This window comes from Paralichthys olivaceus, chromosome 14 (genome assembly GCF_024713975.1).
Source record: "Paralichthys olivaceus isolate ysfri-2021 chromosome 14, ASM2471397v2, whole genome shotgun sequence".
NCBI lineage: Eukaryota > Metazoa > Chordata > Actinopteri > Pleuronectiformes > Paralichthyidae > Paralichthys > Paralichthys olivaceus.
In genome coordinates, this window is record NC_091106.1 from 5,097,601 (window position 1) to 5,124,525 (window position 26,925).

At 41.4% G+C, this 26,925-nt stretch overlaps 1 protein-coding gene across 2 annotated transcripts; it reads left to right on the plus strand.

Moving 5' to 3' along the window:
- On the plus strand, window positions 1–24,372 carry LOC138413686 (fibrillin-2). 2 transcript variants are annotated; one of them, XM_069539086.1, is made up of 25 exons: window positions 1–703; window positions 2,657–2,712; window positions 2,859–4,940; window positions 5,555–5,677; window positions 5,814–7,817; window positions 8,250–8,383; window positions 8,882–9,049; window positions 9,239–9,418; window positions 11,233–11,824; window positions 12,222–12,371; window positions 12,832–13,049; window positions 13,392–13,467; window positions 13,599–13,889; window positions 15,470–15,706; window positions 15,788–15,940; window positions 16,472–16,650; window positions 17,235–17,427; window positions 17,538–17,657; window positions 17,731–17,850; window positions 17,964–17,984; window positions 18,130–18,191; window positions 18,306–18,498; window positions 18,856–18,981; window positions 19,597–19,732; window positions 23,126–24,372. In XM_069539086.1, the coding sequence occupies exons 1-25, from the start codon at window positions 453–455 to the stop codon at window positions 23,265–23,267; spliced, it is 8,007 nt and encodes a 2,668-aa protein (XP_069395187.1). In that variant the 5' UTR covers window positions 1–452; the 3' UTR covers window positions 23,268–24,372. The 2 variants fall into 2 exon arrangements, with proteins under 2 accessions (XP_069395187.1, XP_069395188.1); XM_069539087.1 differs by lacking the exon at window positions 5,814–7,817 and having other exon boundaries at window positions 6–703; window positions 23,126–24,370.
- The last annotated feature ends 2,553 nt before the right edge of the window (window positions 24,373–26,925 follow it).

Here is a 26,925-nt window from a genome sequence, read left to right on the forward strand (position 1 = left end):
AAAATACAGTTTGGAATTTGGCATTCATGTCATCAATGGATGAATGATTATACTATTCTTAGCACAGAATGTAGGAGTCAAGTCAGTTCAGTTAGCATGGACTGATACTTTACCACATAAATAAAACAGAAAAAAAGATTGGCAGCATTTAGTACAGTTCATGACAAAATGGGTCTAAATAGTTTGATTCAACTATTCTGCTGGTGTCATTGGGGATTGTAATATGATCCAAATGTTTTTAATATACTTATTGACTAGAAACTGATATCAAACACGGAACAAAATCACAAAGTTAAATACTGGGTAGCTCCAAATCTCTTTCTCCTCACATAAACAGGTGTATGAAAGACATTTGGGTGTCCTGTCTTCTTGTCGACAGTGAAGAGGACAAATAAGGGCCTTAGGGGAGAGGTCCATTTATTGTGTGAGAGCTGACACATAAGCAGGGGAATATGGGTGTTCCCCTTCCCAGAGGTTTAAGATGTCAGGGCAGTGCATGGTATGGTGAGGTGGGCCATTGTCCCGGGTCCCAGGGGTGGAGGAATGAAGACGGAGGTGGAGAAGAAGGAAATGGAAGATGCTGCTTGATGACAGAGGTTCCACTCTGCGGAAGAAAGACGAAGAGAAGGAGAGAGATCCAGAAGAGGGGAGTCCGCACTTTCTCCCCCAAGAAAGATTCAAAGCCCACCAGGGGAAATATGCAGTAAGTGAAAATCTCTGCTTCCGGACGTTTCTTTTTATGTCTTTCTTATTTATGTTATTGGTAGAATCGGCCAAATATGGCTCATAGCTTATTTGAGAAGTTATCATTAATCCATTTAATGTGACCCTGAACACAAATGTTATATTTCTTGATATTTTTGTTGAAATTTGATCTGTTTTAAAAGATTAAACAAGGTTTCATGTGGACACAAAGAAGTTCATTCATTGTGATATGAATTAGTTCATGACAAACTTTGTCAACTTTGAATTTTGTTTTTCTGATGTGATTGTTTCTGTTGTTGACATACTATCATAAATATTTGAATAGTAAACAAAAGAAGATATGAATACATTTTTGTAATATTAGTCATATTTTTCCATTGTCAATTTAAGTATGTAATTGTTAATTTACTGTGTTAACTTAAAAAGTGAATAAGCACATTTACAAAAATCTGTCTTAGCAGACAATTAAGATTAACAGGCAACTGATCAGTGTATTTATTGATTCAGTCCTTGAAAATAATTAAAACTACAAAACATGTTTTAATACTCCGCCTGGATTTACAAGATTCAATCAGGTTTTAATTTTATGACTGATGGGTGTGTTTAGGTAAAGAATGAATGACTGATAAGTTCTGTTCAGGGAAAAGCTGCGTGTGGAAGAGCAACATGGAAAACAATAAAATTGTAAAAAGGCGAAAGTAAAGACGAATGACCTTTCAGACTCCCAGTGGACTGAGACAGTAATCATTTGCTCACATTTCACATGGCTATACATGGAGAATGGAGATTATGGCGGCTGTCATACGTAAATACTGTCTTTGTCCCAGTTCCTCAGGGAGGCTCAGTGTGATTCAAAGTCGACAGTCTTGCATTTATATAATGGAAGTCTGCCTCAGCACTCTCAGTGTCCATCCATAACCTTCCCCTGAGACACAGACAATAGCACTGTGTAGCCTAGAGTGAATATTGACATATAGATTGTAATCCAATCAGAACAAACATGGACTAAATCTCTGAGCCATTGGGACAAATGGATGGGACCTGATGTAGATCAGAGGGAAAGACATTTTCAATCAGAGCCCCTGTTTGTGTTGGGTTAGACACACCATCATTGTGATGATTATCAAACTGCATAGTTTGGATTGATGTGAGGTTGAATAGTGAACATGTACCTCAGGGTATAAAAGACCCATAGGAACTCTGGGATATCTTTCATTCATCTTGACATGAAATAGAATTTTGAGGAATTTAACAAAGAAACTACACACGAAACAATATTTTATTCCAGAATCTATTTAATAGAAAACCTATAAAGTTGAGAAAATTATGCTTTGAAATGAAACAAACGTGCTGTTGAATGGACTAAAACTGAGAAAATATTATTCCCATTTTGAAACTTTATCTGGAAGGAATGAATTGCAGTGTTGGATAAGACAGAGCAGTATGATGGGAAATGACCTCTTTGGGTGTTGAGTGAGGGTAAGACAGGTTTAACTGTGCTAAACCAACTGTAACTATAGACACCCCACCATTGTTCCAGTAGGATGAAAGTAGGCTGTAAATACAGTAAACAAGGTAACACACACTCAAATCAGAACTTTACACATATCAACCACAACATAAAACAGGTAAGAGCTTTAATGTTGTGGCTGATTGGTGTGTGTCCGTGGCCTGTGTAAACTCTGAACCATCACTATTATGATTTTTTTTAAAATTTTTGTACTTTTTCCCCAAATGTTTTCAAAGGCTTCATGGTTGTATGTTGATAACATTAGAGACTTTGTGTGACACCACTAAATGCTCAAAAAAAGAAATGTTTCCTTAAATTAACACTGACTGAATGTTTCAGTCTTTTCAGTATAATTCTACAACAACTGAACAGATAGCAATTTATTATTACTCAAAAGCGTAATGACAAATTCTCATGAATTTCTTTTCTTTACTCTCACAGGTTTCCACTCCTGTGGCTGATAAGTCTAGTGGCAGTGCTGGAATACTGCAGTGCAGGTACCTTCAGTTTAACAATTAATACAGTTTTTACTCAATATACAGACAGAAGAACAGAACATGTACTCTTTTTAACATTTAACTCATACAATTTTGTTGAAAAATGTATCTTTCATACTATTTTCTCTTATCCTTGTTCTTTGCAGTCGCTGACCTGGAGGACTGTGAGGCAGCAGGCAGCAAGTGCCACCCTCAGGCCGTGTGTCTGAAGGCCAGCAACAACTTCACCTGTGTGTGCAACATGGGCTACCAGGGCAATGGTATCCTGTGCAATGACATTGATGAATGTCTCAGCGGCCTGCATAATTGTCACGCAAAGTCCCGCTGCAACAACACTCTGGGCAGCTACAGCTGTGTCTGCATCAGTGGATATGTTGGAGATGGCACCAACTGCCAGGACCTCAATGAGTGCCAAAAAGAAAATGGAGGTTGTCATGCCAGTGCTCTCTGCACTAACTTTGAGGGAGGGCGACAGTGCCGGTGTAAAGATGGCTTCACAGGCAACGGCTTCCAGTGTACTGATATTAATGAATGCACTAACTCAAGGACCTGCCATTGGAATGCCACATGCACCAACACCCCAGGGTCCTATATGTGTACCTGTAATACTGGCTATAAGGGCAACGGAAACTACCTGTGTCTTGACATAGATGAATGTTCAGAGACTCCTTACGTTTGTTCTTCCTCACTTGGCTACAAAGGTTGTAAAAATCAACCAGGCACTTACTCCTGCACATGCAGCAATGGCTTTGAAAGTAACGGGAAAAACTGTGTGGACATTGACGAATGTGCAAGTAACACCTGCAGTTTATACGCAGAGTGTATAAACAGCATGGGATCATATCAGTGTACCTGTAAGAGCGGTTTTGTTGGAAATGGGCTGAGGTGCGCTGATGTAAATGAATGCAATGAAAACAATCAATGCGATCCCAAAGCTATCTGCATCAATAGGCTGGGGACTTATGAGTGTGCCTGTCCAGCAGGTTTCATCGGAGATGGGCGACTGTGTGACGATATTAATGAGTGTGCAACACCCAACATCTGTCCTTCTACCACTACCTGTGTCAACACTGGTGGATCATATTTCTGTGACTGTGGCAGTGGCTTCATCTTCAATGACTCCAAGTGCAATGATGTGGATGAGTGTGCGGTGGGCCGATGCAGTCCCTATGCAGCCTGCATTAATTCACCTGGCTCCTTCTCTTGTGAGTGTTATCCAGGGTACAGAGGAAATGGCTTGATCTGCGTGGATGTGGATGAATGCTCCTTGGCTAAACAGTGCCACTCAAATGCCCTTTGCATTAACCTTCCTGGCTCCTACAACTGCACCTGCCAAGTGGGATATTCTGGCGATGGGGTGATCCAGTGCAATGATGTGGATGAGTGTCTGGTGGAGAATGGAGGTTGCAGAAACCAGGCTACATGTGTCAACAACCTGGGTTCCTTCTCTTGCCTGTGCCTGTCAGGTTTTCTCTTGGTTAACCGGACTCTTTGCCAGGATATTAATGAGTGTAAGGAACAGAAGAATCCATGTGGAGTGAATGAAGAGTGCAAGAACATTGATGGATCATACGAGTGCCCCTGCCGTATTGGTTACTATCGTCCTGCCAACAACATGGACTGTGTTGACATGGATGAGTGCAAAGACAACCCTTGCCATATCAATGCCACATGCCTCAATACTGTTGGGTCACACATTTGCACCTGCAAGCGAGGTTTTGCAGCAAATGGCACCCAGTGTAAGGATATTGATGAGTGTTCTGTGGTGGGTACATGCCACCCACAGGCACTATGTACCAACTCTATAGGAGACTTCTACTGCTCTTGTCAGCAAGGTTTCAATGGTGATGGCTTCTCCTGTCAGGATGTGGACGAGTGCACCCTTTCTGATACCATCTGTCCAGCCTTCTCAAAGTGTATCAACTCCCCTGGTGATCATGTCTGCTCATGTTTGAATGGTACAGTGGCCTTCAATGACACTTGCGTGCCACCCAGTCCATTGTGTGACCCTGCCTGCCATAAACATGGTCTGTGCCACCAGTCACCCGCTGGATATCAGTGTGTTTGTGACCTGGGCTATGTGGGTAATGGGCTGACGTGTTCGGACATAGATGAATGCCAGAGGGAAAACATTTGTCCAGAAAATGAAACTGAGTGTGTGAATATCCCTGGATCATTTTCCTGTGTCTGCAGAAATGGCTACACCCTCAATGCAACAGGATGTGTCGGTAAAATACAGTTTATTCTTATTTTCAAATTAATAAGTGTTCATGTTGTCAAATTCTAGACCCCTGGAATAATGTGAAACAGCCCTAAACATAATAATTCTGTGCAGAAATTTGAATTTGTATTATTATAGTCAAAAATATTTAGTGCTTACTATAAATATGATGCCAGTGCATGTGTTAAGAACTCATTCAGTCAAACTGAGAGTACAGACTTATTAATCAACTTATCGATTGGGCTTTCAATTAAAAAGTTTATAACACTGCTGTAAATTTGGGAGAAAAACAGATGATATTCATTCCAACATAGGTGGAGACACATCACCCACTTCTCCTGGCTCCAACTCATTAAGTTTCCAAACATTTCAAACTGATACAAAAGAACCATGATAATGAGGATACCTTTTTACAAAAATCCCTTTTCCTTTCTGTCCATAGCCACCAAACCTAGACATTTGCTACCTCACTTCTAAGTAAAAAGTATATCTGTAAAACTTAGCTTAAACAGTTCACAGAAATCATTAACTCTTCTACTTGACGTCCCTCTGAGACACTGTTAATACTAATGATCTCCCTCTCTTTCTCCCTCCCTCCCCATTTGTCCATTACCTTCCTAGATTTGAACGAGTGTGAGACAGGGCAGCAGGAGTGTAGTGAGTTTGCCCAGTGTGTCAACACAATAGGCAACTATTCCTGCTTCTGTCTGAGCGGCTTCACAGGTGATGGGAGGAACTGCTCTGGTAAGCTTCAAATTCTAATTGTTAACATTTATAATGCCAATTGGATTTTTGCCCCAATAAGTGGACTGTCTGAGCTTTCTTTTAGCTTCATTTGGGGCTGTTACTCTGACACTGTCCCATTTTGGATAAATTATAGACTTTGATGAGTGCCAAATCCAAAATGGAGGATGCCATCCGGTTGCCAGCTGCACTAACACGCGTGGATCTTTCTACTGTGCCTGTCCACCTGGCATGGAGGGCAATGGCTTTGACTGCCAGGATGTAAACGAGTGTGACAAGAGTTCCTCCCTGCCACACAACTGCAGTGCCCAGGCTTTCTGTCTCAACTCAAACGGCTCCTACATCTGCCAGTGCCAGGATGGATACCATGGTGATGGCTTCGTTTGTGAGGATGTGGATGAATGTCAGTTGAATACAACCTGTAGCAGGAACATGACGTGCAGCAACACCCTTGGTTCCTACGCATGTACATGTGTTTTGGATTTGGTGTACAACAGTGGCACCTGTGTGAGTGAAGATATTTGCCTGAATGCCAGTAGCACCTGCCACCGCCTCGCTGAGTGTGAACCGTACCAGGGTTCCTTCTATTGTAGGTGCAAAGATGGTTATGAAGGAAGTGGCACAGATTGCAGGGATGTAAACGAATGTGAGCGTTCACAAGGTGAAGTCTGCCTTGCCTTCTCCCACTGCTTCAACACTGATGGTTCCTTTTTCTGTGACTGCTGGGAAGGCTTTGAAAACAACGGGACACACTGTCAGGACATAGATGAATGTGTGACAGGGAACTACACCTGCCCTGAATACAGTGCTTGTACTAACATAGATGGGGGCTATGAATGTACATGCGACCCAGGTTTCTCAAGCAACAGCTCCTTGTGTTTGGACATAGATGAATGCGTCCTTGGCCTTATCCAGTGCCCTAATTTCTCCAACTGCCTAAATACCATTGGATTTTCTGTCTGTGAGTGCTGGGAAGGATACCAAGGAAACAACACTGACTGTGAGGATATCGACGAGTGTCTAGATAATTCCACCTGCCCTGAGCATAGCACATGCATCAATACCGATGGTGGTTACCTGTGTCTTTGTGATGCTGGATTTTCCAGTTTAGATGACTTGTGTGTGGACATCGATGAATGCAATGACACTGAGCTGGAGGAGCTTTGCAACAATGGGACATGTATCAATGCCATTGGGTCCTATTACTGCGAATGCATTCAAGGATTCTGGAGTAATGGGACAGAGTGTGTAGATGTAGATGAATGCTCAGACTCTTTCAACTCCTCAGTGTGTCAGCCCCATTCTACATGTGTCAACATCCCAGGGTCTTACCTCTGCCCCTGTAATGTGGGTTTTTTTCTGAATGGTACAGAATGTCATGATGTGGATGAGTGTTTCAAGCCAGATGACACCCAATGCCCGGAGAACTCATTGTGTAACAATATAGCAGGCTCCTTCTTTTGTCTGTGTTCTCTTGGGTACAAACCCAATAGCCTGGGGTGTGAGGATATTGACGAATGCAAGGACAACACCACGTGCCGCTTTGACCAGGTGTGTACCAACCTTCCCGGAACATACAACTGCTCTTGTCCCATGGGATACCATGAGGAGAAACAAGCATGTGTCGACACCAACGAATGTGAGCATTCACCGTGCCACCACTTGGCAAGGTGCTGGAACACCCCTGGTTCCTTTTCATGCCACTGCCCTCTGGGATTTGCTGGGAATGGCTCCTGGTGCAAAGATGTGAATGAATGCGTTGCCTTGACCAAACCTTGCCATCCTCTTGCCCGCTGTCACAACACCCCTGGGTCATTTGTATGTGTTTGTATAGCCGGCTTCATGAGTATGGGGCCCCTGTGTGTAGACGTTGATGAATGCCAGCAGGATAATGGACAGTTGTGTCACCCTGCTGCCACCTGTTCCAACCATGCTGGAGGTTTCAAATGCTCATGCAGTCATGGATGGAATACAACCAAAGATAATGGTCATGGAGAAGAAGGATGTGTGGACTTTGATGAATGTGTGTCACCAACGACATGCCCAGTGACAATATCTTGTACCAACCTGCCAGGGTCTTTTACCTGTACCTGTCCCAAGAGCGGCACATGGTGCACAGCAACAACAATGGCTCGAGAGGGTTTGCAATGTCTTTGTTTTTCACCTCTGTTGATAATCGTAGTCTGTCTGTTTTTGCTCATGTATGACACACCCTTTTCTATGACTATGTTGATCAGCATTTCTCTAATTACACATCATTGTTGTCAGGTGATCTTGCATCTCAAATTTTTTTGTTTATTGAGAAACACAATGTACAGCTAGTTAAATTTGAAATTATAAGTGTCACTTAAAGGAAAAAATCTTTCAATATATCAGTTAAAACATAATTAGGGTAAGTAGAGTGAACATATCGCTCAACAGCAGCTTAGCCTTCATATAACACATCATCTATTTAATATATCAGCAGACTGCTGTGTGTATACATTGTGAATTTTATATTTTTATTTGGTTAGTTTGGTTGATGACAATAAAATGTAGCAATCCTTATTTAATTTCTGTGCTTCCCCAATAGAGAGCAACCTTTTCCCCTTTGGACCAGAGGTCGGTGATAAAGGTGTAAAGATGGACACAGAAGATGGAAATTCACCATATATCACACCACCGATGGGATTCCCCTTTATGGGAAAATTGTACGACAGGGTTTATGTGAGTTTCTCAGCTCAATTCCCTACAATACTAAAAGTATCCCACAGCCTGAGGTTACAAAGTTGCCTTACAATGTTATATTCAATTAATGGAATGTATTTATAAATGTCCTGTTCCTCAAAATATTTAGAGATCCTTTAAAAATGCTGATTCTACACCAAGAAATATTCCTCTTTGACTCTGGACGAGCTGTCCAATACAAGTTTTGACATATTCTGTGAGCAGAAATGAAAACATGTTATTTTTCACAACATCATGATACAGCATAACCTTCATGAGTCTGATTTTATGAAGACAATGATACGCATACTTGACATGAATTACTACAGTCTGCAATGGCAACATAATGCTCCCAATAGAATATGTGACTCTTATGGGGCTTACACTCCTCCTAGAACAGCAATAATGCACCTGGATCTAATAATGAAATGAAGGAATGACAGAAGATTATGGTTGACATTTTTAATAACTGCTTAATGCCATCTCTCTCTTTCCCAGTTTTCTGACAATGGCTTTGTCCAGTTTCAAACTGTTGCTGAGAATGAACAGTACCTGTTCCCTACTCCTTTTGCCAGTGGTTTCCCTGATAATATGAATGTGGCTCTGTTGGCAGCCTTCTGGGATGATGCTGACCTCGCCAGTGGTTACGGACAACTGCTCTATCAGGTTAGATGCCATCAGGGGTCAAGTCTCGTGGAGTAAGACCAGAATTTCTGTTTGTTTTTTCATTTAAAAGGAATTAAAATCAAATACAAAGTCATAAAGTTGTGATCTGCAAAACAAGCTGCCCATTCATATCTAATGACTTAATAACTATATTCTACTATTTGTAATGGATATTACTCTTTCTCTCAGGAATACGATAAGAAGGATATGTCAGACGTCTACTCCCAGATAGTGTTTAATCGTACAACATATGAAGTAACAAAGTTTGAGGTTCAGAGAACTAAGCCTCCTTTTACTCCAGCGTGGATCCTCAAAATCACCTGGGACCATGTGTTGCCCGTCTCCTACCAGAAGTTCAACCTCTCAGAGGTAAAGATCTTTTTCACTCATGAAAACGTTTAAATATGCAATGGATCCTGTCTTTTTTCCAGATTCTTTTTATATAAACACATTTATTTGTGTATGTGCACAATCCTGGTACATAGTATTAATGATGAACTGGAAGGTATGGAGGCTTATCTGGGCCATAGTTCAAATGACAATGTAAACTTAAAAAGAAAATTGGAATTTCTAATTAGCATTTTAAATATTCATATAAACACACACATTATGCACCTAAAAGTTGTTTGCCAACCGCCATAAAAAGAAAAAAAGAAGAGTCTTATGAGTTTCTGTGAGATTTTAAAGTCTTTTGAATAGCCACTGTGAAACCGTCTCCCACAAACAAGCAAGTGTGTGGCCAAATCAATCTAGGGTGTGCATTGTGATGATTATAGGATTAAAAATTGGTTATATCTGTTAATATGTCTGTGGTCTCCCATGTATTTAAAAACAGTCAGGAGTTGAAAATCCTCTAGTGTGCACCAGGCTTTAGGATGAAAATGTTTCTCTGGAGGTGGAACACCTGAACCTGATTTTCAATGGAAAGCAGCCAGGACCTAGGAGCATAAGAATTCACCCTGTAGAAATTTAACCAATGCTACTCTGAGTAAAGAGTGTTACCAGTTTGAATGTAATTCCTAATTGCCAAGGCAGAACAAGAGCAGTATTGGTAGTTGCTCATTAGAAAATGTTTTTATTGCCATTTAAATGATCAGACTTCAATCAACTCTTAAATATTGTCCTCTTTAGAGGGCGAGTGACTTTTAAAATCATAGAACAGTGTTTTTTATTTTCACCTTAGTCTTAATGCACACTGATTATGTGAACAAGGCAAATTTGATTATTACAATTTAATTTCAGTTTATACTCATGTAACACAAAAAAATATGAAATCATAAATAACAAATATAATAAAAAATCAATAACAATCAACATTGTATATGAACATTTGTAATGGAATTGCTTCTTATTTTTCAAGTTTGTATCACAATTGTTATATAGTCCCCTATAGGTGTCCACAGTAAGAAGAACAAACAAGTAAAAAAGGCTTCACAACACTGCATTGAATCTCATCTAAAACATATCTGACAGAGGCTTTATCTAGATCTGAACTCTCTTTTGTACCAGTCTGGATGAAGAGTGTGATGCAATAGGGAGTGTCACTCTCTGCTGTCATGCTTGTATACTTTAAATGCTGTTGTCATGTGCAATGTTTGAACTTTAAAGGTTCAGTGTGTAGAATTTAGTGATATCTAGAGGGTAAGTGTTATGTTGCAGCTCGATACTCCTCATCTCACCTTCCCCTTCCTAACATGTAACAGAATCTGTGGTGAACTTCCGTTGTCATGAAAACTCAAAAGGTTTGTCCAGTTTGGATGATGACAGTAAAAAACATGGCGGCCTCCACAGAGAGGACCCCCCCTCCATGTAAATATAAAGCTTTTAAATATAAAGGGCCCATTCTCTGGTAAAGTAAACAACAATTCATACAATTTAGATGAAACACTCCAGTGAAAACATCACTAGGATTATTTTATATTCAATTCCTGCCATAAATTCCTTTCACCTGAATCTTACACACTGAACCTTTAACCGTCAGCTCAGATCAGTCATGAATGAAACGCTCTTTTGTTTAACTTTGGTGCCATCTTGGGGTTGTTTCATCCTAAAGGTCTTCAATGCAGTGTCTTGATATTTGCTGCCACCTGTCTATTGTATGTCACAAATGTCTTAATGTTCATGAACAACAATGTTATAATTCGTACAGTATCTTAAAAGCAGTTCTGATTTATTGTTTTCAGACTAACACTTTCCAGTGCATCTTGACCACGGATGGCGCACGTTCCTTTGCTCTTCTGCGATATGGGGACATGCACTGGGGTCCTGGCCAGAGGCAATATCACAATGCTGTCATTGGCTACACAAATGGAAAGTCGTCTTTCAAGGAACCAACTGTTCCCCCAGAAAACCTGTTTGGACCTGGAGGCAGATACCGGCCCCAGCAGGTGAAAGGGACCCTGGGGCAGTTGGGTCAGCTGGTGTATGATTTGACAGAACCAGCAGGGTCAGACGTGGATCCCAAAATCAAATGCCAGGCATGGGCAATGAAGGAGCCTGACCCTGCTGAGTGGACAAAGGAGCTGTCTTCTTGTCCCTGCACCCGAACCCAGGCTCTGGAGGACCTGTCGTTCCTGCAGGATACGACTGATCCGAGCTTAAGGGTGAAGAAGCTGAGGGATCAGCGGTGGGGGGGTGCAGCGGGACACATCTTTCAGTCAGTCCTGACCAACAGACATGGCTCAGGGAAAAGATGTGTGTATGAACCAGAAGGTCCCCTGTTGGCTGGGTACAATGAACGCTACTTCTCCAAACACAGCGTACAGAAACATATCGGTAATACAATGATTCTGGAGTTTTAGACAAATGCACCATAGGATTTTAAGTGCCAGTTAATGATCTCAGTATATTGCAGTATATAATTCACTTGGGAATAATTTAAATTAAGTGTTTGTAGGGATCTGCCCCAAAAAGTCATGACAGCTCATTTGAAGTTGACTAAGAACATAATAATTAGATGACCCTTTATCAGTCCCACTATGGGGAAATTTGCCATTGCACAGCAGCAAAGCAGACAAAAGTAACAAGTTGAGATGCATTATAAACACAAGGAAATTTAGCGTCTGTAAGATATAAGTGCCTTGCTCAAGACAGAGCGGGGATCAAACCTGCAACCTTCTACTTCCAGGACAGTCTGTCTGACCTCTCAATTTAATCAAACTTCTCTCATCAGATGGAGATCTCCTTCCATTCCAGTGGTGTTGTATTGACTCTCCTCTGTGTCACCTGTACCTCAACAAGAGACCACTGGACCGTTGCCAAGGTTACAGCTGGGCCAGCCATGACGGCTGCAGCCCAGGCATGAAGGCAACACAGGGTGTAGGTGAGGGACAATAAATACAAAGCAAGTTAAAAGCAGCAGAGCACATGCAGCAATCAGTTATATTTACTATGTGTTTGTCCTTCAGAATTATTCCTCCTCAAACAGTTCTACAGTATATAGTCGTTTTTTATTGTAAGTGTGCTGGACGTTGTGTAGACTTTACATACTGAGAGTGGGGGTCAGTATGAGAAAACTGAGATGACATATCTGTGGCAACTCTTAAAGATTTTTTAAATAATATCTAATAAGGACAAGTTATGAGTGCCAGAATTTAATTAAAAAACAAGTATATTTCATTATAGTCTAATCAAAAAAGTGATTACTCCTACTTCTATTTCTTTATAAGAAAATATTTGTTGAGTGCTTGTTTAAAAGAAAACCTGCACCTTTATCTGAAGTAGTATAATGAATTTTTAATGATGACCCCAGAAAACCTTGATTTGCTGTGTTTCGCTTGCAGCGATGGTGTTTGGCAGCCTCCATTTCATCACCTTCGATGATACAGAATACTCCTTCAAGGCCCTGGGAGAGTTTGTGATCGTGCGTCTTTCCTCCACCACCGGCTCTAATATCTTCACCCTGCAAGGACAGACTGACAAACTACACACAGACGCAAAGGGGCTCATTGAAGTCCCAGTGGTGGTTCGCATGGCTGCCTTCCACCAGGGCATCGGCAAGGTCAGGATGTTTGTCTGTCTGCAGGGAAAACACTGGAATTTCTTTTTATGTAGAGATAGAGATAAAAATGTAGTTGTGTATCAAAAAAGTAAAAGAATTTAACAATAAACCAATTTACTAATTTAAAATATATATATATAAATATATATTTAGTAGGATATGTGTGCAGTTTTATATAAAAGCCAAAGACAGTACTTTAGACTTGTACACATGTATAATAGTTGTACACATCTAGTCTTTAAAGCCAGTACAATCTAGTTTTACATGCAGCTGTTTAAGCAATATATATAGATAATATTCGTGAAACACATTTGTCTAACCCAGCTGATGTGTCATCTACAGATTGAATGGAGATGTGCAAAGAAACAAGAAGGACTCCAGATTTTTGTGGATAATGTTGAAATCCCAGTAACAGTTGGTAATTATAACCTCACACATCAATCCTGTACTTTAAATTATAATACAATTACAGAAAACACAAATATCTACATAAGACCTAAAAGCTGTTGTCTTCAACATATGGTAAACATGTCATTACCATCCTTTCAGGTGTCGTGCACATGGGTGTGAAGGACTTTGCCGTGCGCTGCATGTCAGTGAACCGCTGTGCAGCCTTGTATGCTGGTGGTCTCCATGTGGTTGTATGGCGGGTTGCAGGCCACAATCAGCTGGCGGCCATGGTGGGGGTTCCTCAGACCTTCTACAACCGCACCGTGGGTCTCATGGGCCTGTGGAGCTCCAACCGCTCTGATGATTTCCTCATGTCAGATGGCAGGCTCCAACCATCAGCGGACCTCAACCCCCCCACAGAGGAGAGACTGCATCCCTTTGGCTTGTCCTGTGAGTAGAATCTGGATGCATACACTTATTCTATTTACTTGTATCACCACTAATTCACAGTCAGGCTTACTCGCTGCCTCAAATCTTAATACCTGGAGCTTGACTTCTGCCATCCGGTCCTCTCTGAGCACTGTCATCCACAGCAGAATCCCTGGCTTCAATGCCATGTCAGGCGTAAATTGAGCTGCTTTCTTCTTCTTAACCTTTAGCTGCAAGACAGAAGCAGTAGCTGGTTGGCTGGATTAGATCTTGAACTGGAGTTCTTTTTGTCATCTTATATAGCTGTTTAATAAGATGCTCAATATTTGTGCAATAACAGTGGATCAGATTACTATGGGTAACGTGTCAGGAGTGGTTTGTAGTGACAAATCAAGAGAGAAAAAAACTCCTAAACCTACAGCTGCTACAACCTACTACCTGTCCAGTGCCACACAACAGATGGGGAAAGTTGGCAACTAGCTGGTGAACAAAAGGAACACATTCAGCAAGTAAAGAGCCAGGTAGTTTTCTGAGGGTTGATGATGCTCGACAGACACAAAAATGAAAAAAACAAAAAGAAAACAAATATCTCCTGATGAAAAAGCTGAGCCATACATGTAGAATAGATTACATTGGATTAGACTCAACTTTATTGTCATTGCACATGTCACAAGTACAAAGCAACCAAATGCAGTTTGCATCCAACCAGAAGTGCTTAAACAGTGAATAAATATATGTTACAGATGCTAAAGTATATGTATATGCTAAACAGTGAATAAATATGTTACAGATGCTAAAGTATATGTATATGCTAAACAGTGAATAAATATATGTCACAGATGCTAAAGTATATGTATATGCTAAACAGTGAATAAATATATGTTACAGTATGCTAAAGTATATGTATATGCTAAACAGTGAATAAATATATGTTACAGTATGCTAAAGTATATGTATATGCTAAACAGTAATACAGCGACAAATGTGCCGAGAGAGTTTGTGGTGATAAGCGGAGTTAATACATCACTTCCGGCCTCTGTCTGCTGCACCAGGCAGAGAACCTCCCGCTGTGTTATGCATGTTTGAAAGGCAGAAAGCTCATGTCTTAAAATGGCTTCAGGTAGGGAGGTATAAGAGAGAGTACTCAGTTGACTGCAGTCTGCAACCTTACCTCTAGATGTCACTAAAGCCTACACATTAGTCCTTTAAATATACTGTGTGATACAGAAACTGTCTGGATTATGAAATTAGTGGAGAGTTTTCAGATCAAGACCTCGCCCATACTGTCTCTTCTACCACATAGTCACAGCTTTGCCGTTTTCAGGGCCTTGATATTACAAACCTACCATGTCTGAAACATCCACACCTATGTTTGGAGTCATTATGCTGAATTTGTAGTTGCCTTACTTTATACAGATCAACAACTAAGTCACATGTCTGGTTTCACCCAAAATGCCAACTGAAAATTGCAGCTCCAGCTTCACATTACACTTCCCTCCAGGACTGTTTGATAGGCAGCTTGTTTTCACAGCAACACTTGTCTCTACCCACATCTGTCCTCATTTTTGTTTCCATGTGTGTGTGTGTGTTTGTGTTTCTAGGGGCAGTCCCAGTCCCAGAGAGCCTGTTGTTCTCTCCGCCTCCAATGGTTCCACTGAAGCATGTCTCCACTGAGCACCTGCTGGAGAGCGTCAGTCCTGCTGAGGTGGAGGAGCTGAGAAAAACCTGCAAAGGCAGCATGATGTGTGTCCACGACACTCTAGCATCAGGCACCTCTGACATGGGCCTGCAGACTCTGGAAGCCAAGAAGCAATTCCAAAATCTGGCTCTGATCTATGGTAAACTGTCTGCATGATTATGGAAAGGTTTTTGAGTTTCCATCACTGACCTGTGTTAATTTGATGTGGTGTGTCTGGCAGGTAACATGCCTCCCATAGTGACAGAACCCACAGTGATCCACAGCAAGGTCAATTCTACTGTCAACATTCAGATTGTTGCTCAGGATCCCAACGGAGACCCCATCACCTTCTCCATGCTCTACCCCAGGCCTCCAGGAGCTTCCATTAGCAGTGGTGAGACAAACACACGCACACACACACACACACACACACACACACACACACACACACACACACACACACACACACACACACACACACACACACACACACACACACACGCACAAACTAAAAAAGACACTTGCTTGAGTCTTAACAAGGAGGCCTCCCTCCTTTCATCCATCACCATTGCAGATGACGTTACTGTTGACATTTGTCAGTGGGATGATGAGCAGCAGTGCACTCTTTCACCAGATGGGATATTTCAGAGCTGAGTCAGTGGATAGGTCACAGAAAGAGACACGCACAAGACAAAATACTATTATGTATTATTATTGTATTGTACTAGTGTTACTATTGTTTATATGATATTTTCCTACAGAAAATGCTCTTGTGCATTGTTGTAATGTGTGTTCTTTTTTAAATTGAACCTCATGAAGACTGCCTCAGATACCCCATGACCCTCTCATGGCAGTTTATGAATGAGTTCCTGTTTGTTCAGGCTTTACCCTCCTGTTATACAACTCTTTGTGTTTTCCGCTCCAGGTGATGGCTACCTGGCGTGGACTCCCCTCAGCACGCAGCCTGTCCAGCTAACCATCAAGGTTAGCGACGAGCTCTCCAGCTCCCTGTTCACCCCGATTCTGCAGGTTTGCAGCTGCCTCAATGGAGGAACCTGCCAGTACAACAGCATTGCCGAAAACCACCAGCAGGGGAAGTTCCAGGTGAGGCTATGAATGTAGTTGACCCTTGTATCGAATGCGGTCTCCATACACTTTCATATATTCATCACCTGACGTTAACAGCTTACATTTGAGAAACCTGTCGTGGTGTGTTAACAGGAATAAGCAGATCTAGTGCTTATAGAAGTTATTTTACGCAGAAGGATGTATTTAGAAATTAACATATATTGAATATTCATGATACAAAAAAATATTAATAACTAATAACTTGAATACCTTGTGGATTCTGTCAACACTGGGGGTTTTCTTCCAACTCTTTAAGAAAAGCTAACAGTCGTCTCCTCTGAGCAACTACATCTGTCCTTGACTTGAGGATGTTTCACATTGAATTTAAAGAAATGTGGTTTAGAGGACAAGAGACTTGTAAAGATGTTTTGACTTTTGCAACACTCACAGAGTAGAGGATAAGATGAGACTGTTAAAAAGGGAATCCTTGCTGGTGCATTCAAGTGCGAGTGGGAGGGATAAAAATTAAGTATGCTCCAGCTTTATGAAGCTCTTATCTCCATATGCTGAATATTAAACTGTCCGTCGCCCTTTCTGTTCATTCTTACTCCTCCTCCTAGGTGGTGGGCTGCCTGTGTCCTAAGGGGTTCAGTGGGAAGTTCTGTGGGAACACTTCAGACATTTGTCAAGGAATGCCGTGTTTCCGAGGGGTGAAGTGCCAGTCAATGACAGAGCCAGACCAGTTCACCTGTGGAGAGTGTCCTGAGAATACTGTCTCCAATGGAAAAGAGGGATATAAGTGCTTTGAGCATGGTTTGTGGCACAATAATGATTTCAGTTCGCAGGTCTTTTTTACGGTCATAGATTGTGGTGACATTTTTTTACCCCGACAGAGTATGATTTATCTCTTTCTTGCTTCTCAGACATGTGCATCCCTCCTTACCCCTTCCCCTGCCACAAAGATGCCGACTGCCGCAGCACAAAACAAAACTACACCTGCACGTGTAGGCCTGGCTTTACAGGAAATGGATACAACTGCACAGGTACTGAAGACACAATACTTTGAACAAGAATACATTTATTTACAGTAATCTAACCTCACATCTGTATTTGTAGATATAGACGAGTGTGCAGAGCTTTCGACCTGCCCCAATGCTAAGTTTGAGTGTAAGAACAAGCCGGGCTCTGTTGAATGCCTCTGTAGATACAAGAACACCAAGGACACGGATGGATGTGGTATGTGCACAATCATACGTGTTGATTCGACAGCTTTACATTCAACACTAGTGAACATGGCCAGTGTGTCAGTCTGTGTTTGACAGAATCATGTGTTTTGTGTTTCTCTGCAGGTGCCTCTGCCAACCCTCCAGGTAAGAGCTTCCATGTGTCTCTGTCTATGGCCCGAAATGCGAGATCATAGTTCAGCCCCGCCTCTGGTGATGCCATGGTAAACATGTCCATATACTGTATGTTAATAGAAGATAATCGGATGTTTCTGCTGTCGTGTTTCTGTAGGGTCAAATATGTTCAACGTCTCTGTGAACTGGACGGAGGACAAATCTGACGGGCTGGATCAGGTGTGTATGTGCATGTGTGCTTGTGGTTAAATATTAACTCATATCACCAATGAAACGATTGAACCCATTTCTGTTTTGCAAATCAATAATCTGTTAATTCTAACCTTGTCTCAGCTGGTGGACATCTTGAAGATGGGTTTCCAGAACAAATTCTACAACGCCACTAAGAAGGATAAAAAACAGAGCTCCGCACCAGGTTCAAATGAATATCGTATTAACATGTCCAGTGACACGCCTCACTGGTATATCAGAGACTACCTGGCCAGAGTCAGCAGCCACTATGACATCAGTGGTGTTGAGGTTGATGGTAAGATTTTCAATCATTTCATTCTTTGCTTTTTATTCATTCATTTGTTTATTTTTTGAAGGATTGGTATTTTTTTGTTATTTTCCTCATGTTTTAAGGTATTTTGTCAAAAAAATAGCCATTACTTGCTGTAGGGGTCATTATCATAAAAGATGCAATGAAAACACAGCAATGATATTATAGTTTTAGTAAACTATTACCTTTAATTGGCAAGTGGGAATAGTGTTTATAACATAATTTGTTTTACTTTAATAAATGATGCTCACGCCATATTTGTGACGGTTTGCCATAGTATTGTGGGTATAAGTATAAAGCACTCTGGTGTTGGTGAAACTGCTTCTTTGTCCCCTCCTACAGATCTGGATGAGTGTACATCCAAGGAGGCGGTGTGTGTGCATCCAGCTCTCTGTGCTAACACGTACGGAGGCTACAGGTGTGTCTGTAACGGCACTGATATGGACGAAACCCAGTCCTGTGTATTAGGTGAGAACCTGAGAATACTTTATTTCCACCCAGCAGGTTTTTTAATGTCCCTAAAGCTGCTTGCATTGAACACTGGATAGACTCTGGACTTTCTGCGGAGCTTCTCCTGGACAGATGCACAATTGAAAAAACCCCAAAAAGAACACAAGGGTCTCTGGATAGAAATGACATACATGTAGAAGACACAGTTGAAGATGTTAAGGACAACAAGATTCGAGAGAGTGATCTCTGCTGTGAAATTAAATCGTACGTCCTGCCTCCGCCTGCTGCGCCACTCCTCACCTGAACGCTCCAGAGATTCTCTCCTGCTGAGTTCTCCACATGTGAAAGACAAACTCTGAAGAACCCTTGAACCATTGAACCATTTACTAGAAATTACATTTACTACTTGAATTAATGTCTTTTAAACACTTCTTTAACCAGTGTCATTTTGCAGGTCATGATTTAAACATTTAAAGATTTAATAAAAATCATTTAATGGTGTTATATGCATTATAAGAGACATCTAAAAATGACATTTTAACATTCATCCTGTCCCTTCTCACTTCTTTGTGACTGATTTGCTGAGGCTTTGTCACAGTTTGCCATGATTTAACACTGCCTGACCGGTTCCAGAGCGAGGCAACGTGAGTAACAAGGAGCGGGACCTGGTTATGGGGCTGGTTCTGGGCATCGGCATCCCTCTGCTCCTGCTGCTTCTCCTGGCTCTACTGGCCTGCTTCTGCTGCTGCAGGAAGACTGTAACTGGAGAGTAAGTAACACGTAACACATTAAATGTGTGTATTAGGTGGGTCAGCAGCTCCTTTGGGCAGGGTGAGGCAGGGTTTATCGCAGGTCACCACAAAATATACTGCTGCATTGAATGACCAGACAATGGCACACACACGCACACACACACACACACACACACACAAACCGTTGTGGCTCCATGACTTTTATAACAATTCATTTGTTGGAGACCTTATTCTAACCTTGACCATAGCTACTTCTTGCCAAACCCTAAACGTAACCTTACCCGAACCTTAAAAAATGTCATGATTCACATAATGGGGAGTACCTCACAGAATATAAGGAGGCATAATGTGGAAACAGATTTAGGTCCCCACAATATGAATAATACCTGGATCTCTCTCTCTCACACACACACACACACACACACACACTGTTTCAAGGTACAGTGGTCAAGTAGGTCTGCCCAGAGACAATCGTTTTCAGCAGCTCGGAGGCTTTAAATCCTGTCCTCTGTACTGCTGCTGCAGCACTGTCTTCTTCTTAACTTTTCAGTCGGAGGATGAACTGCCCACTCTCTTACTATATTAAACAAAGACACTTCCTACTAACAGCTTTGGTCTGAGTTATGAAACTTTGCTTGGGTAACACCAAGGAACAGTAAATAGAATATACACTAAACAAGGTAATCAGAGGTTGTTCCTTTAATCATCCGGTAGAGTTTCTGAAGGGAGTGAATGTGTTTATTTGCTTTCTGAGCTGAGAAGATTGATGCAACTCTCATGTCAGTAAAATTAATATGATGCTTAGCCAGTTAGTTTGATATATGTATATATATGTAAATTTTCTCAGCAATGAAGATGATTGATTTTCCAAAATGTCAAACTATATATTTGAATAACAAGAATGGCACTCAGAGTGAGTATCCATCCATTAATAACGCCCGATCTCACAGTATCAAAGAAAGGGAAATAATATTCTGTATCTGCTTATTTAATCAAAAGCACCCCATATTGAAGTTAGTTCTTTCTTGGCCCATATCTCACCCTACCACCACGCATCAAAAAACAATGAAAACACTAGAATGCCACTCAGTAGAAGACATACAGCCAAGATAGATAGATATCAGACATTTCTTTCATTGAGACCTGTGAATGATTCCTGGGAAATCAGTGAAAATGTTGAAAAACTTCCTAAATCGCAATGGTAAAGAAAGTGGAAAGTGGATCCAGCCCCTGATCTGGAAAACTGTTTTTTCTCTGATCCATACCACATCATTCTACCAAGTTTTGTGCACATCTGTTTAGTTGTTTGTGTGTAATCTTGCTTACACACAAACAAATGGACAGGGTTTAACTTGACAACACAGACTGATAAGTCATTCACAATGAACAGACTGAAATGATGCAGCCACAACCTCAACATCACATGAAAAATATCACACAACCATATGATTTCATGACAAAGCTGAATGTTTCGTGTTGAATGGAAGTTCACTCTAAAATAGGTTACATCTCAGATGCAGATGGCTGTGTGTGTGAGTGTGTGCAGCAGTGTATTCACGACTTAGTGCAGCATAATGTGCGTGTGTCCTTGGCCCCAGTGTGTGTCTACAGATGTATGGCATCTGGGCCAGGTGTTAGTGGGGCATAGAGACCCATAATCCCCCTGATGACTGGCCTGCTTTCTCTGCTATCTGTAAACTAGACCCTATGGAAATAATGGCTGTGGTATGTGCCTGCATTGTGGGATTATGATCTGAATAAGAGTATATATATATATATATATATATATATAATAAAAGAATAATCCCAGATGCATGTGATATGATGGAGATGGAGAAAAAACTGTTTATGCAACATTTCCAGTGTTCCTGTAAAGCTATGTATCATCACATGCGGGCGCTGCAACATTGTATTAACAAAATACTATTCTATATTCATAATATATGCAACATGTCAGCGTGTTTGACTACATTTTAGACAAAGCGTTTTAAACACAACATGGAGTGTAATCAAGGAGCAGACAAATGTTTTGCGAGAAATGATTTGGCTAGAATTGTGTCTTGAATGATTCATGGCTCACACGTTTGCACAGTGTGTACCTCATTATCAGAGAGGATATCTATATTTGCATAAAGAACAACATTATTGATAAACAATGCGTCTGAGCTGCAAATCACACCATGGGGAGTCCAGAGAAGCATTCAGGATGTGTGCTCCATGTTGTGAATCAGCTTTAGCCCCAGATTTCAGCATCTTTCAACACTCTGAATATCTAGGCTAGAACCGGCATGAATATTCATGAGTCATTGAGTGCTCCACAACAACTGCTGCCCATCCAAACATGTCCACGAATTGCTTGAGATGATTGTCAGCTGGATGGACAATTAGAGTCAGCAGTAGTCAGAGCTAAGAATCCACTGAATAGGGTACAAAATATACAGAAATCTTAGAATTGATAGACACCTGCCTGTTTAGATCCTGCTCCAGAATTATCCCTTGTCATTAGTGAGTCCTGCTCAAACAGTTTTACAATTTACTGTTACTTTTATTAGTTTGTGTGCTGGAGTGAAGTTAGAAAGCTTTGTGTTCATCCTTCCTGGTTCATCTGCAAGGAAAATATTATAGTTAGTGTTTTTCATAAAATGAAACTTAATTAGCTTTATTGCTGTGCATGTGTGTGGCTTATATATTAGTTTGAATGATTTACTGAACAAGTAAATCATTCCAATTTAGCATGTCGGCGGTTTCAGTGTTCAAAGTTCACAAGTTTTCAAAATGAAAGCTCTGTAATTCTGCTCACCATAAAGCATTGTAAAAACAAAATGAACATTGAGCTTTTACCTTGAAGAGAACTTGCTAAAAAAGATTTGATTCTATGAATGTTGTTTGGGGATCAGCTCCACAGATTGTGTGCATCAGTTTGATATGGTGAAATAAATAAACTGACATTATCATAATGATATGGCGGGTCAGATATTATTGCCGACCACTGCTGCAGTTTACCTGAGGACAAAGAAGAAGACGTTGAATTCTGTCCACATACTGTAGGCTCACTGCCCTGCTCCTCGCACTGGTCACCTGTTTATTCAATTTTTCTCAGCGTTGCTCAAATTGCAACAAAAACCCTGCACTTCCCTGGGCCACTTACAATACACAAGTGTGAAGACGATGAACGTTTGCAAAATATGTGAGAAATTGGGTAAATTGTAGCTAAATGAATATTACTTCCACTCTTTTGTTCAATAGTATATTATGAGCCATTTGGCCCAAGTTATAGACACCGTCCCCTCAAAGTAAATGTAAGAATAATATGAACATTACTCTGTTGGTTTGAGTAGAAAATGTTGAAAAAGTGCAGTAAACTTCTTGTTTGCCTTTGCATTCTGATTGACTAATGTATTTTCTTCCAGCCTCCCCCACTTGGTGCCAGACCACATCCAGGAGCAGAACAACCCCCCACCCTTCAACTACTCCGACCCCGCTCTGCACTACATGACCCACTGCAGCCCCCGGATCATCGACAACTACACACCCAGGCAACGCCTCAGATAGCACATACTAAAAACCCCATAAACACACATGCAATATGTTTGCGGATCCCTCACAGACACACAAAGACAGTGAACCCTGCACACGGAAACGCACAAGTCTCCACAATGCAAGCACTTTTGGAGTCACTGTATATGTTTTATAAAAATGAATGACATTTATTTATTTGGTAACAAACAAGCATTAAACCTGAGTGACTTTTAATGTCGGTCATCTCCGATCCTCTCCTCTGAGCGATGGACCTGCCCAGTGTGAGCTGGAAGGTTTTTTTCTTTCTGCATGGACGACAGTTTACAGTCTGAGTCTGACCCAGCAGAACTTGACAATCTCTTGGCTGGAGATGTTGATGAAAAGTATACCACTGCAGTGGTCTTTAGCTTCCAGCTGATATGAGGCCAACAGCATCCTTGATAGCAACATTAGCATTTACCAGAATGTGTATGTGTCACCCTCCTGCCCTCTGTGCACAATTATATTCACCTTCTTGTTTATGACTGCTCTTGTCCAAAATGTACAGTAATGCAGCAATATTTGGAAAATTTGCCTCATTAACAGCAAAACATTGTTGATTCGATTGATGTGTTCATGATTGCTAACGCAGTCCATAAAAATGTGAGTGTTTTCTGAAAGCATTCATCTCACTTTGGAATCACACAACAACAAACCAGCCGCTAATTATTGTTCATGTCTGGCTCCCAGTTCATATCACACAGCAGAGTAATTCAGTGTTCAACTGAAAGCTGTCTCCAGATAACCTGGACTTTCAATAGAAATAAAAAATGATGTGTAAACATAATGTAAATCAATAAAAAGTTCAACTTATTATTACTCATTAATGTTGCTGTGTTGATTTTAAGAGCAGAAACAATAATGTCACATTACTCACGCTGGGGACAGAATGGCCTTGTGGCTAACTGATAAGAACGAGATAAGAGGAGAAGAAAGCACCAGGTTTAAAATTTATGACGTGGCCCTGACGGTTCATCCTCAGGTTTGTTTTTTCTACAACTAACTTTGACCTGTGACCTGGCACTGAGGAGGAAACTGAATCATCTTACTGCAAACTACTACTTAACAAGCTGTAACTGAGGACTCAGAGTCTTTAAAAAGTGTGCATGCCGAATGAACATAATGATGTCATCTTCCCCAAGTGTTATTCTTGGCAGTGCAGTAAAACACGTCACACTCTGAAATGAAGGACAATTCATTCCAATTTTCATCGACCATCAGTAGAGTAAAGATCAATAAAGCTATTGCATTGGTTTTAATTTTGTCGCCGGTTAGTTGTAATTGATTTTAACAGCTTTATACTTATTACTTATTCTATTACAATATTGTCTTTAAAACTTACTTAAAGTACAGATGAGTAATCTGTTTAAGTATCAAAACTAAAAGTAATCCCTCTATATCATTATGTATATTATAGGGATGTTATTATTGGTGCATTAACATGTAGGTAGAATATTTGTATTGTAGCTATATTTTTTTGCATCTGAAAAAGAAACTGTTGGAGTGTAGAAGCATGAACTATCATAATATGCACTCATAAACAAAGTGTACAATAATTGTAAAAATTCATGTTCTATACAGTAGTTGACTAAATGTAATTTTCAACCTTTGTATCCACAGTAGTAGACATTAACTTTTTTGTTTGACCTGCAATCCCTCTACTAGCCACCAGGTGTCTCAGCTGAGCTTTTCACCCAAGGCAAATCAATCACATTTGTTTATGAGCAGGGTTTAAGCAGAAACGCAGCACTGTCTCTCTCTCACACACACACACACACACACATACACACACACACACACACACACACAGATGACTAGACACCTGCTCTGCAGCCTTGATCTGGAGGTGGCCGCAGCATGCAGTGGAGCCTGCTGCCCCCCTGCAGAATGAGATCATCTGAAGGGGACGCGGAGCGAGGCAGCCCTGCAGGTCCCTGCCACTGCAGAGACGAAACTGGCCTCTGCTACAACCAGGGTCAAGGACGGGGCAGCTTCTCAAACACTCTGTCCTGCCCCTGTCACTTCTTTTATTGCCGTTACGCACAAAAGTACACACTCATGCAGACAGCTACCCCTGCATAAACCCTGCAGTGCTGCTTGATTCCTCCAGTTTCAGTTTCGACATGATTGACTAGGCGCGTAAACTGAGATTGAGCCCACAACAGCACATACAGGTTTTGCAGAGGAAACTTCTGTAAAGAATACAAATCCACAGCGAGTAGAGTTGCTGACACCTGTGATGCGAAGGCAGGACAGAAACGGCCACTGAGGATGAAATCACCTTGGCGAGAGAGAGCTTTGTCGTGTCACACTTCTGGAAGGTTCCAAGCAGTGTTTCATGTGCTGCGGCGTTTGAACTCCAGCTCCTCGCTGACTGCAGAAGACAACCTGGAGGCACGCCAGAGAGAGGGAGAGTCAGAGAGAGAAAGAGAAACAGAGAGAGGGGACAGGTGGGGGGTGAAAAATGAGGGAGTGAAGATCAACAGCAGGGATTCTATTTGACAGCCAGTAAGTGGTTTTGTCCCTCGGATCCCCTCAAATAAAACAAGTGACATGTGCGAGTTTCGAGGCGTCTGATGATCAAGAGCCAGGTCCCAACAAAAACAGAAACATGTTCAGGGGGATGGGAACAGAACTGCATGCTTAACACTATATCCATTTCATCACAACATGAATGAAATAGGCTGCGAATAGCAGGCCCGAGCAAATCCTCTTAACTGATTTAAGGCCATTAATCATTTCTGCTTCATGATGTAATTTTGGAAAACAAGTCATTTCTCAGTAACAGGTAGGATTGGCTCATATGTGGCGGCCAGACTGATGTTGGACCTTACGCGGCTAATGCCCTTAGTGCATGGCAGTAAAACCATTCACCCTATCTGGAGGTGGTTTGCTGTGTAGACCGTTAACTTTGTCCATTGACTGCACCAGACCTTTGGCCTGAAGCGCTGGCCAAATTGCCCATGGGTTATAAAAAATACATACATGCACGAACACACCCAGTCCTTGTGGGTTTTACCATCTGTGTGCGCATAGGGAAGCACTGCGCAGAGGCATTATATAGGCTAATCTAACACACACACACACACACACACACACACACACTTATGTATGTTGGATTAGCATTAACACATACAGGCCCGAATGTGCACAGGCTCAAACAATTTAAACGTCTTTTCACTATGGCAGCTACATCCATGACAAACAAACGGCCATTCTCTCCTATGAAAGGTGATCCACTCCGTTGGCATGAGACCAGCAGGTGCATTACAAAGCCTCATTCATTAATAATGGCGTGCGCGTCTTTCAGTTACACAGGTAAACATCTTCTCATATTTGTCGCCAGTGCTTTATCCCTCAAAGTCCTCTCAGGTCAGGTACACCGATCAGCCTTCTCTGCTCTGGATGCGTTTTGCTTGAAAGCTGCTTAACTTCAAGTCCTGAGTGCAACACCTTGCACACGTCTACCGCACAGCGTCTCTCATGTGCTGTGTGCCAACCCCCCCCCATCTCCACAAACTGAACTGACCCACATGATAAGTTTTTTTTTTGTCCTGTGAATGGAACAATGCTATCAGTGGGAGTGATGTTGTACAGGCTGGGAGGTGACATTAATGAAAATGGAGGGTCTGATTTCGGCCTCGTCTCTGCG